Source organism: Calypte anna, chromosome 1 (assembly GCF_003957555.1).
Source record: "Calypte anna isolate BGI_N300 chromosome 1, bCalAnn1_v1.p, whole genome shotgun sequence".
Classification (NCBI taxonomy): Eukaryota; Metazoa; Chordata; class Aves; order Apodiformes; family Trochilidae; genus Calypte; species Calypte anna.
Genome location: NC_044244.1, coordinates 50,383,028 through 50,394,786, shown reverse-complemented (window position 1 = coordinate 50,394,786; position 11,759 = coordinate 50,383,028). Strand labels below are relative to the sequence as shown.

Genomic DNA, 11,759 nt, shown 5'->3' with positions numbered 1-11,759 from the left:
CAAGCAAGCAAGGCTGAGGCCATACAGTTTCATGTATTATTTATTGACAAGGTGAAAGCTGGGGTAGTGAAGAAGGGGAGGCACTGCTCTGTCAGCAGTGCTGGGACAGTGCTTTTAGTCCATTGCTCTTCCTCCACCTGCTCATGGTGGAGGTGCCTGGCCCCAGCAGGATGTGTCCCCCAGTCCCTGGGGGCTGTGGTCCATCTGCCATCAGTTCGCCTCCCCTGAGGAGCACACTGCTTCACCAACGTGCCCCTGGATCAACCTCTTCACAGGGTGGGCTGAGAACAGCTGAAGCTTGTTACCCAGATCAGTGGGCCTGGCCCCGTGGTGCCTCTTTGATGGTGAAGCATGGCTGGCAGCTCCCATCTCCAGGAGATGAAGGATGGAGCTTCAATCCCCTGGCCAGCTGGTGCAGGTCCTACGATGCTCTGGTGGGCCGGCCCAAGGGGAGGCTGTCAGAGGTGCTCAGGCAAGGGGACACCCCCAGTCCCCGATGGTGGCAGCAGTCAGACGGTGACCTCAGTCTTGCTGTTGGTGGCCAGGTGCCGGGAGGGCTGCCCGTACAGGGGGGGAGTGGTGCCGAAGGCCTCAGGTAGCCCTTCAGGGCGCAGACCGGGCCTCCGGGGGCCACGGGGGCCACCTCCCTCCCAGCCCCCTGGGAAGAGTGGGCCCCCTGGCAGCTTGGGGCCCTTGGCCTTGGGCAGGGAGCAGCCCTCTGCTAGTGCCGAGGTCTCGGTGGCTGGGAAAGGCAGGGTGCTGGCGGGGGACACATCTGGACCCCCGAACCGCCGGTAGAAGTCATCGGGGGTGTTCTCTGCAGGGATAGGGGCGCACCGTCACCCCATCTCCAATGGGATGGGGACCCGGGGCCAGAGGTGAGGTGCTGGGGATGACTGTGGGGGGATCCTGGGTGCTGATTGGCTGTGGAACTGGGGAATCTTGGGCACAGATTGGATGGGGAGTGCCGTAGGGTTTGGGGTTATCTCGTGGAATGTGTCCATGGGGCACCCTGAGCCCTGCTTGGCTGGGGAGTGCTGAGGGCCCATGGGGATCCTGAGTTCTGATCGAGTAGGCAGTGCTATGGGTCTGTTTGGGATCCTAGATGCTGATTGGCTGGGGGGTGCAGTGGATCCAGTGGGATCCTGGGCACTGATTGGTCGGGCACAAAAGGTCTGTGGGATAGTGGGGGAGCAGCAGAACCCGTGGCCTGAGAACCCTGAGGGACAGAGGTGCTCAGGGGTGCTCGTCCTGCCCATGCCTCTCTGCAAGCCCCCTCCTGCCCTCCCCACGATCTGAGGGGCCCACGGGGCACGTCCCGTCACCTCGGCTGCCATCGGGTGGCAGTGTCACTCACCTCCAGCCTTGAGGGTGGCGTAGGTGGCGTAGGGGGCCGGCAGGGTCAGGCTGGTGGCCACTGGCGGGCGCTTGCTGTGGCTGTGGGGCCGCCCCAGCCCGGGGGCGATGGTCACCGCGTTGTTCAAGGGTGGTTTGTCTGGGGGGGCAGAGGCAGGCAGGCGGGGGGCTCAGCACCCTCCCACCGCCTTTATTCACCCTCAGGAGCTGCTTTTTCCCCACCATGCAGGGTCCTTACCTGTGCTGTTCCTGGGGGGGGCCCCGGCCAAGCCCGTCACCCAGAGGGACCTGCAAACCCCCCATGAGGCCATCCATGTGCTCGGAGGGGCTGTGGCCCGGCTGCTTCAGCAGGTCTGTCAGCGTCCTGGGGAGGGAGTGAAGAGCCATTAGGGTGATGCCCTGCTCCCCTGCTCCCACCAGTGTGCCCTAGCCCTGAACCACCCCGTCTATGGAGGCAGAGCTGGGCACCCTGGGGCTAGGAAATGGTCACTGGGAGCAAGGAACATATCCCGGCTCCCAACCCAGCTTTTCTGTGGGAGCTGGTGAGCACACACATCCACACCCACTGTGAATTAGGGTCTGTCAGGGGCTGAGCTTGAGAGTGGCAAGGGTGATGCATGGCTTGGAGTGGGCTGCAAGGATATAACCAACTGAGCTTGAGGAACCTGAACCGAGGGCAGCTGGAGCAACACCTTAAGTATGCTCCTGTGGAACAAGAGCTAGGTGGAGTCAGGGGAGAGGAGGCAACACCTCTACCCGAGTCCCTTCAAAGCAGAGAAGACCCTAAGGAAGGGATCAGAGAGTGCCTCTTCAGGGAGGAGGATGAACTCACAGTGGCCCCTGGTGCACGCGCTGTCCCTGCATGACGCCTTCCTTATAAGTAACAGCATTAAACATTAAACACCATTACATAAGATAAAGCCCTATTCTGTTTAACATTCATGGGTGGAGTTGCTGCAGTCCCACCGCGGCGCATTGGCAGTGCCAGAGCAGGGCACACCAGCAGTGCCAGAGCAGGACATGGCCACGTGGCATTGCAGCCTTTGGCAACAAGTCCTAGGGCAGAATGGGATGCTCCTGCTGACTTGAAACTTCAGGAGGAGGACCCATAGAAAGGGTTTCTGTTGGAAGGGACTGTAAAGATCTAGTTCAAAGCAGGGACAACTTCCACTAGACCAGGTTGCTCAAAGCCCCACCTGGGACCCACCATTTTCTTGTGAAGACTGACCCTGAGTGACTACAAAGACTCAAGGGTGTCCACTGAGGGCTTTTTTTGGCTCCCTAATCTCCAGCTCACTGTCAGCATGCCTTTCGCCTCGAAGGCTCTGTCTGTCTCATCAACACACACCAGGAGATGCAGCAGGAGCTCACGGTTAGCAAGTGACTGGACAATAAACCAGCAGATTAAAATGCAAATTGGAGAGGAAAGGAGGAATAATCCTGACTTGGTGGACATGTCAGCTCATGGCTCCAAAGCACTCAAAAGCCCAGAGAATCTTGTATGGGGAATTGCCAGGGAAGGCAGTGAGAACAACAAGGAAAGTGATGCACTATGCCCGCGGATTTGGGTGCTTGGGGACCTCAAGGGCTGTTCCTGGAACATCTTTCCTCTTGGTTTTACCCAGTCAGCATCACAGGGCAATGGTAAGAGCACAGCTACAAGGGAGGGTCACTTGCCCTTTGATTTCATTCCACATCGTATTTGGGAAGTTTTGGGTAACAATTCACCTGGGATACTCAATATCCAAATGGGACAACAGGACCCTGCTGAAGCCAAGCAAATTGAAACAACCCCTGGCACCAGTCTGTACCAGGGGCTGACCAGCTGCAAGGCAGCTTGATAGAAAAGGGCCTGGGAATCCTGACAAAAACCAAGGTGACCACAAGCCAGCAATGTGTCCTTGGGGCAAAGGCCACAAATGGCCTTGTGAGCTGCATTAGGTGAAACATTTCCAGCAGGTCCAAGGGATCCTTCCCCTCTGCTCAACACTGGTGAGGCCACACCTGGAGTGCTGGCTCCAGCTCTGGGCTACCCAGTACAGGAGGTACATGAACATACTGGAAAGAGTCAAACAAAGAGCCATGAAGATGATGATGGGACTGGAGAACCTCTCCTGTGAGGAAAGGCAGAGGGAGCTGGAACTGTGCAGCCTGGACAAGAGAAGGCTCAAGCGGATCTTACCAATGTGTGTGAATATCTGAAGGGGGGGTGCAACAAGGATGGCACTAGGCTGACAAGAGGGGACAGCCACAAACCAAAACACAGAAAATTCTGTTTAAACAGAACAACTTTTTAGGGCGGTCAAACACTGAATCAGGCTTTGGGGTAAGGAGGGGTGCTGTGGCACCAATTCAACCTCTGTACCTCCCCAGGAGCCCATCAGCAGCCGACTGACCCCAGCTAGGCTCTGTCAGCCATGGGTGCTGCATCCAGAGAAGCTCTGGGCACAAGCTGAGGCAGGCAGTGGGTTGTGGCCAGGCAGGGTGGAGGGGGATGTATCCCCCAGGGCTGTGAGCACACGCTGTCAACCTGGGGAGCTGCTGCCCCATCAGTTCCCACCTTCCCTGGGGCGCATTGCTTGCCAGCCCCCTCCCCACAGGCTGCTGCCTGCTCTCATGTCCCGAGGGCCCAAAGCTTAAACAGACTTCTTTCACCGAGAAGTTCAATGCGATTTGACCTATTTTTTTTTTTTAATACATATTTTTTTTTCCCTCGGGTCTATTTATGAAGCCTGAGCAATCCTTTATCTGTGACTTTTCCTCTCCAGATAAATCCATCTGTGCTTATTCTCAAAAGCCTGCTCCCCCACACTGACTGCCCTGGGTATGTGGACAAAAACAATTAACTATAATGGTGTGAGCAGTGACTTTGCTAAGGTGAGAAGCATACAGGAGCCCTCAGCACTGACAATACCCATGCTCACCCACTGCTCCTGCACCATGAGCCGTGCTCCCAGCCAAGGCTGCTACTAAGGCCCTGGGGCTGCATTCTTGTCCCTGTCCCCATCAACACAAAGTGCAGTGCAAGGGAGATGGACCTAAAGGGTGATGCAGCTGAGGAACTCTCACTGGGTGTGTTCTGGGGGGTTTGGTGAGCTCCATTTTGGTCCCATGGCTGGGGAGCTTGGGCAAGTTCAGGCCACATCTTCCGAGGTCACCCAGTGGTGACTCCAGAGTGCAGATGGAGGCGGGGAACACTGGACAAATGTGGCTTTAGACCTGTACCACTCATCTGCCACAAAACACTAATGGGTGGCACCAACAAGGTCTTTGTCTGCTACAAAGGACATGGACACCAAACACGAGACCACACATGAAGATTGGAAGTATCATGATCCCAGCTACTGCCTGGGTTGCTCAAACATGGCTTCACCATGTTGGTGAGCAGCCACCTCTGTAGCAACCCTGGTTGTCCCCCCAACCAGCCTGGTGCAAGCCCCAAGACCAAGTGAAGAGGCAAGATATAGGAGCAGCAATGATGGAGGCTGTCAGGTCCAGAGCAGGAGCTGGTGTGCAGTGCTCAGTGCTCTTGAGACATCCCCAGGGGAGCTACCAGTGTACAAAATGAAGATGCCTGTTTGGGAGTGGGACCCAGAGCATGGCAGAGCACCCCAGCTGAGGAGCTGACCTGATTTTGGAGGGCTCAAGCCTCATGTCCAACAAGCCCTATGTGAGAGTGGCTGCAACACCTGGGCAAGGGGACAGGGAGTGATGGGAGGACATGGGAGTGCAGTCAGGAGAGGAGAGGGAGAGGAGGAGAAGTGATGGTGTGATGGGCAAAGTGACACTGTCCCAAGCTGAACTGAACTCTTGGAGGGGACACAGAAGGCAAAAGCTGCTGGCCAAGTGGGTTGGCGAAGTTTGGAGGAGAGGAGGAGAGGCTTAGTGACAGGGGAGACACGCAGCACACTCTTCCTACCATGGCCATGCCCAGCGAGGGCATCACCCTCATCTTCTGCAGAGACATTTCCTGTGGCTTATGGTGTGCCTGCTCTGGGTAGAGGGTGTCCATCCATGCAACCCACCAGCATGGGTACCACAGAAGATCCACCCGCCAGGGCTGAGACACTAAGGGATGCTCGGAAAGGCTTGGGGGTAGCAAAGCACCCTTGCCAAACTGGAGTTGCAGTGAGGGGTAACAGACCTCAGACAAAGCATTGGTTGGTGGGAGGGAACCCACTGGCCTGAACATTTTGTCCAGGGGTTGGGGGTCCAGGTCCAGAACTCCCTCCTTGCAAGAACTGGGTCCCCTCTCTCATCCCCCAGAGAGCCAGTGTGGCAAATGCCAACCTGTCATGCTTTTCTAGGTCTTTGCCACTGCGGGCATTGACCGCAGGCAAGGCCATGGACTGGAGTGTTGCCAGAGAAGCAACCAGTGTGATCAGACACATGTCAGGTTCCAGTTTCAGGACCCTAAAGAGCATGGGGGACTCAGAGAATAAAAAGCCATAGTTGGGTGGGGGCTCAACTGCTCTGGTTGCCCTGGCCCTTACTCTCACTGGCTGTCTTGCCCCTCTCCAGCATGCTTGCTGCCGCCCAGGACATTGCTCCTTGCCCATTTCTACCTATAGAGATGTTCACTTCACAAGCAACCTCAGACATAACCCATAACCCCCTCCCCCCCGAAGTGTCTGGGGGAGAGGGTGCAGGGTGCACGCCAGCTCTCATGCAATGGGCACAGCCAGATCTCAGCGGCCCCCAGGGACCCAATGTCCCTGGAGATCTGGGGCCTGAAGAAAAACACAGGCAGGTGTTCCTGACTCAATGCGGGGTTTGGCCAGGCTGAGCGAGTGCTAGGGATGGGTGCCAAGAGTGAGCTGAGCAGGAAGGAGAGGGCTTTGTGGGAGCTGCCATAAGGCCCTGCAGGAGGAAAGTGGATGGGGAGGGGGGACACACCAGCTAGCTGCAGCCACTTGGGTGCCTGCTCTCCCAGGTGGACCAGCAGCCAAAGCCAGGAGGAGAAGCAGAGCTGGAGGTGGCTGAGGCATTGGGGTCTCAGAACAAGGGGGACAAGGGCCATAGCAAGCCAGGACTGAGCAGGGAGTCCAGATGCCTCCATGTGGGAGGAGCTGGTAACATTTCTGCATCTGAGCTCTCCTCTTCCTGGGCTTAGACCAGGACCAGAACCTCGATGAACTACATCTGGAGGTGCAGAAGTTGTTGACCTTTCCCAGAAAAAAGTGAGAAACCTGCAAGCAGCAGCAGTGGGAGCCATCCTGGGGCAGTGCTCCTCAGGAGCGGAAAATCCCTGTTGAGAGGGAGGGATGGGAATGGAAAACAAGCTGGCTTGGTGCAACAGGGAGCTGGCCCAAGGCCACGATGCGGTGCCCGAGGAGCAAATGAGAAGCTCCTACCTGAGGCACCAGGAGGGAGGTAAGGTGGCACTGTCCATGCCTAGGGCTGTGTGAGTGAGTACAGGGACAAGGCAGCTAGAAATAGCCACTCTCTCTCTTGGAGGGGCTGAGATGTAACATATTGCCCAGGCTGACAGGTTACGCAGCAGGATGGAGGTGACAGTGTCCCTTTTCGCATGCCTATGCCACGTACCTGGCACCGTCTCCATCAGCCCAGCACCTGGGAGGCTGTGCCAGCCTCATGCCCATAAGGATCTGTACCTGATGCTCTGCTCCTGCCCTGCCTTGGCTTGCTGTGTGGCAGAGCTGTCACCATCCCCGTGGAACTGAAGCCACTCCTGGCTTACACAGAAGGACACGGGGCATAAGAGACAGCGAGCCCTTGCCTGCAGTGGTGGAGGTGCCCTTCTGATCTTGTCCCACAAAGGCAGGAGAGGACAACTCGCCTTCTCTGTATGCTGGTGCCTGAAAGATCTGCAGCTTCAGGGAGGAAAGGCACCGATCACCCTAAACACACTGGGAAAGTCTGAACTTGTATGAGCAAGTGGGAGGGGGGAAATGAGGAAATACGTGGCTCCAGCCACACAGAATTGAGGCTACCCACAGAAAACACCCACCTGGGCACTGGCTGATGATGGGAGAAGGTAAAACCAGCAGGCAGACACAGATAGAGGCATCCCAGGAGGAGCCGACCCCTTCTCAAGCACAGCATCTCCTTCCCAGAAGGAAAGGGAGGGAGGTAACCAAAAAAAGACGTTGACGGCGGGCAAGTGGAAGAGGAGTCAGAAGGCAGGGAGGCTGGCGGAGGCTGTATTGATCCTGTCAAGGTGCCAGCACTTTCTCAAGCAACACAGGGTGGGGGAGGCACGGGTACACAGCAGCACCCGTCCAGGACTGATCTCCCTAAAACTGCCTCCCATAGCTCAGGAGGGTCCCGTGACCCCCATGGTCACTGTGCTTGGATGTGATGTTCCTCCAAGGATGGTGGTCAGCCTCTGCGGGGAGTGGGGTGGGTCTGGGGACAAGGTGCAAGGGTTGCAGCACTCGAGTACAGCACCCAGTGGCTGCTCAGGCCCCAGGTGGGGGAGGGGGAGATAGGCACCCCAGGGGAAGGAGAGAGGCTTCCTGTTCTGGGGGTACAATCAGAGCAGTTCCCAGTGAAATAATTTCCTCTGGTCCTGTCTTTTATTTATTTCATTTTTTTCCCCAAAGAAAAGCTAAAATCCCCAGACAAAACAGCATAAAGCTCTGTTTATCACCAGGCTTGATGTCCTCACTGGGAGGATGCAAAGTAGAGCATGCACACCACTATTCAGCGAGGTGATGCTTTCTGCTTAACCCCCAGCCCCTCTCTCTGCCCCTGCTGGGGCTCCCTCTCTCCAACCCTCCCCCTTCAAACTGGGGCATCCATGGCACAACCACAGCACGACCCCCTTGGTGAACCTGCCCTGGCTCCACTCCCCCTCTGTGTGTGTGTGTGTGCGCACACATGTGCATCATGTGTGCGCTGGGGGGAGGATGAGGAGGGCCAGCTCTGAGTCAGAGCCGCAGGGGCAGAGCTGTGCTGGGGAGGCTGGAGAGCTGCCGGCAGTCACTTCGAAGTGTTAAACTCATTGAATGTGATGACTTAAGAAAAAAAAAATCAAAAAAGAGGGAGAGGAAAAAATCTACCTAGGCAGAGGAGCTGTACAACGTGACACTGAAGGGAAAGGGAGGCAGCAGAGCTGTTTATGGGACTGCGACCACCAGCCCTACCTCCACTTGCCTGGCCTTGCCTGCACATCCTCCCTTGCCCTGCCAGGCCCTGCCCCACCCTGTCTGCCCCAGCCTCAGGCCAGGGGGGTCACCTGCCCCTCCTGACTGTCCCCACACCTCCTACAATCACACACGCAGCCCTGCCTGTATGGGAAAGCAGGTGAAGTGCCTTGCAGGGCTGAGGCCAGACTGCTCATGACATCTCAGAGATGAGAGGGGGAAATGCTGTGCAGCAAGGAGCATGGGGGTGGGCAGAAATGGGGTGACAAGCGAGCACCTGAAGCCAGGACCGCTGCAGGAAGGGGGAGCAGGAGGTGGACTGACAGCCAGGGGAGCCGGGCAGGAGCAGGGGGGAGGTGCAGAGGGTCCCTGCACCAGGCTGGCACCCCAAACTTCTACTGGAGGCTGAGCACGGGGGGTCTGCTCCACCTCCAAGGGCGATGTGTCAGCCCAGTGCACAGAGGCAGGCATCTGTGCACATCCATGCACACTCACAGACACTTGTACACATGGACACACACACCCGTGCACACACACACCCGTGAGGCGCAGAAGCCACAGTGGAGCTGTCTTTGCTGTCACCTCTGCCCTGGCACTGGTGTCAAGGCTGAGCCCAAAGCTCAGCCCCCTGCACAGTTGGACCTCATCTCCCCACGCACTGGGAACCACAGGTTTTGGGAGGAAGGGAGAAGCCAGGTCCTGTAACTCACGTCACCCAACCCATTGGCCAGTGGGGATGGCTCCCCTTAGGCAGGGTCAGACCTCCTCAAGGGATGGAGGAGGTCACTGGAGAGGTGATGGGTATAAGATCACTCCTTCTCATGGAAGGCTGGCAGCCCTCCTTGCTGGGACAGGTTCGGGAGCTCTAGCCAACCCACCCCCATGGTGTCTCAGCATGCCAGGACTGGGATTCTGGGCATCACCTTTTGGGGATGTCTTGGCAGTCCCAGGGCGAAGCCAGGGCTCACCCTATGTAAGGGGCTGGGGATGTGGGCTGCCACCCACGGAGTGATTGAGTGGGGTGAGTAGGGGGACCGGACCCCTTTACCTGGAGACGGTCATCTCTGTCTGTGGACCCTGTGCCTTCTCCAGGCCCAGCTTGGTAAAGATGCCCACCAGCACCATGATGGCCACCACACCGCAGATGATGTAGACGATCATGTTGGTCTTGTCGCGAGTGGGGTTCTCGGGGGTTTCATCCACCCGGGTGGGTGGCTGTCCCGTGTTGACCCAGTTGGGGGTATCGTAGTTTGTGCAGCCGCTCTGGTCCAGCCGCCTGGGCTTGAACTGGCAGCAGAACCGGTACCCGCAGGTCCCGCAGCAGTATTGGTAAATGCCGGCGTTGCAGTTGAACGGCGGGTCCCACTGCCCCATCACGTCGTAGTACCCGCGGCAGCGGTCCCCCCCCGCCGGGGCTGCCCCGGTGGGTGTGGGGGCCGCGGTCTCCGCCGCCGCCGGTGCCTGGCTGCCGTTCCCGTTCTCCCCGGGTCCCCCGGTGATGGGCTCGCCGCTCCACACCCGGACCGGCTCCAGCAGCACCAGGCAGCAGATACCCACGACGTAGCTTGGCTCCATCCGCCCGCGGCTCCGGGGGGCCATCCGGGCGAGCAGGCGACTTAAAACCGCTCGCCCGGGACCGGCCGCATGGCCGCCGAACAGCCCCCGTGGAGGGGGAACAGGCTAGAGGGGGTTAGCAAAAAAAAAAAAAAGGGTAAAATAAAATAAATATATATATAAAAAAAGACTATGGGGGGAAAAAAGTGCGAGGGGACGTACCCCCTTTCCCGCCTCTCCCCAGATCGGCCGAAGGATAGAAATTCAGAGCAGGGGGCGAGGGGGACGGCGGGGCAGAGCCACCGCCTCCCGCCAGCCGGGGAGGGAGCGGGCGGGCGGGCCGGGGGCCGGCGGCCGCCCCATCCCCGCTCTTCTGCCCGCGCCTCCCGGCACCGCGCTCCGCGGAGGGGAGAGAGGAGGAAGGAAAATAAGGGAAAAGCAGCGAAAGCTCTTCGCACCGAGGCGGGAGGAGAAAAAGGAAGAGGGGGGTAGGGGGAAGGAGGAGGAGGGCGGGAGGAGGGAGGGAACCGGTGCGGCCAGCGAGTCGCGGGGGGCTCAGCTGCTCCCCCGCCGCCTGACAGCCTCCTGGAGAAACCGGAGAAGGTCCTTCAGCGAGTCCTCTGCCAGGCTCCTCGCTGCCACCGGGAGGCAGGACGCCTTCCCTCCCCGTCGGGCTGCCGACGCGGGCGGTCGGGCACTCCTGGCCCACGCCCCTCGCTGCCCGCTCGCCCGCCCCCCTCCCCCCCCCACCCCAGCAGCCTCTCCACCCCCTTGCTGCGAGCCTCTCACCTTCCCGGGCGGGGGCTCCTGGGCGGGAGGCTGATACTTTGGGTGTGGGACGGGTGTGTGCGGCTGGGAGCCCTCGGGGTGGTGGGGTACCCTCCTGTAGCCCCACAACTGTGGGCCGTGCTGGGAGGGGGGTGGGGGGCAGCAGCTGCAGCCCCCTGTGAGCATCCCCCAAGAGGAGGGAGCCGAGCAAAGGGGGGCTGCAGGCTGGGTGAAGTAGGAGACTACTGGGGCACCCCCAGAAACCCATCTTCCCCGGAATCACGATGATTTTTAGCAAGTCATCCCCTTGTTCGGGCTCCAAAGTCTGGACCTCTCTGGGTGATGTGCACCCACTGCTCTGCTCTCTGGCTGGTGCCAGCCATAAAGTGCCTCGCTGCCAGGGCCTCTCCCCAGAGGGGCGGGATTCACTTTCCATGCTCTGGGGCTGTTGCAGCAAGAGAAAGGTGGGGGAAACTGAGGCACCATTGACCCCCTCTCCCAGCACTAGCGTGTTGTGAAGTCCAGGACAAGGGTGGCTGAGGAGAGGGGCAGTGACATGTGGGAGCTGTGGCTGCAGCCCTGTCATCTCCAGACAGTCCTGCATCCTGCCCTAGGGATGCAAATACAGCATGGCCACTGTCTCCCTTCAAACCATTCCTCCTTCTATGCTCCAGCAGAGCAGGCTGGATACTGACTGCCTCATCCTGCCCCTCCATTCCCCACCCAGCCTGGGGTTCAGGGCTGCCTCTTGGCTGCACAGCACTGGCGCAGGAGACCTCAACCCCGCGATAAACAGCGTTAAAAATAGACAATGTAATGATGGAGGTGGCATTAAACAGTTTGAGGAAGCTCATCTCCCTCAGAGGGCTTCCTCCTTTGGACCAACACTGAAGTCCTGTGGATGAGCCTAGCCCCAATACCTATCCATTCCTTGCCCCACTGCAGAGGTCAAGCTGAGGGTCTCATTCCACA

At 58.6% G+C, this 11,759-nt stretch overlaps 1 protein-coding gene across 1 annotated transcript; it reads right to left on the bottom strand.

Annotated features, from left to right (window-relative positions):
- Window positions 1-55: 55 nt before the first annotated feature.
- Window positions 56-10,064, bottom strand: SHISA8 (shisa family member 8). Its single transcript, XM_030461683.1, is given in 5 exon segments — window positions 56-817; window positions 1,358-1,495; window positions 1,595-1,613; window positions 1,615-1,720; window positions 9,514-10,064. Coding segments are annotated over 5 exon segments (1,122 nt in total). The 3' UTR covers window positions 56-509.
- Between the last annotated feature and the right edge of the window lie 1,695 nt (window positions 10,065-11,759).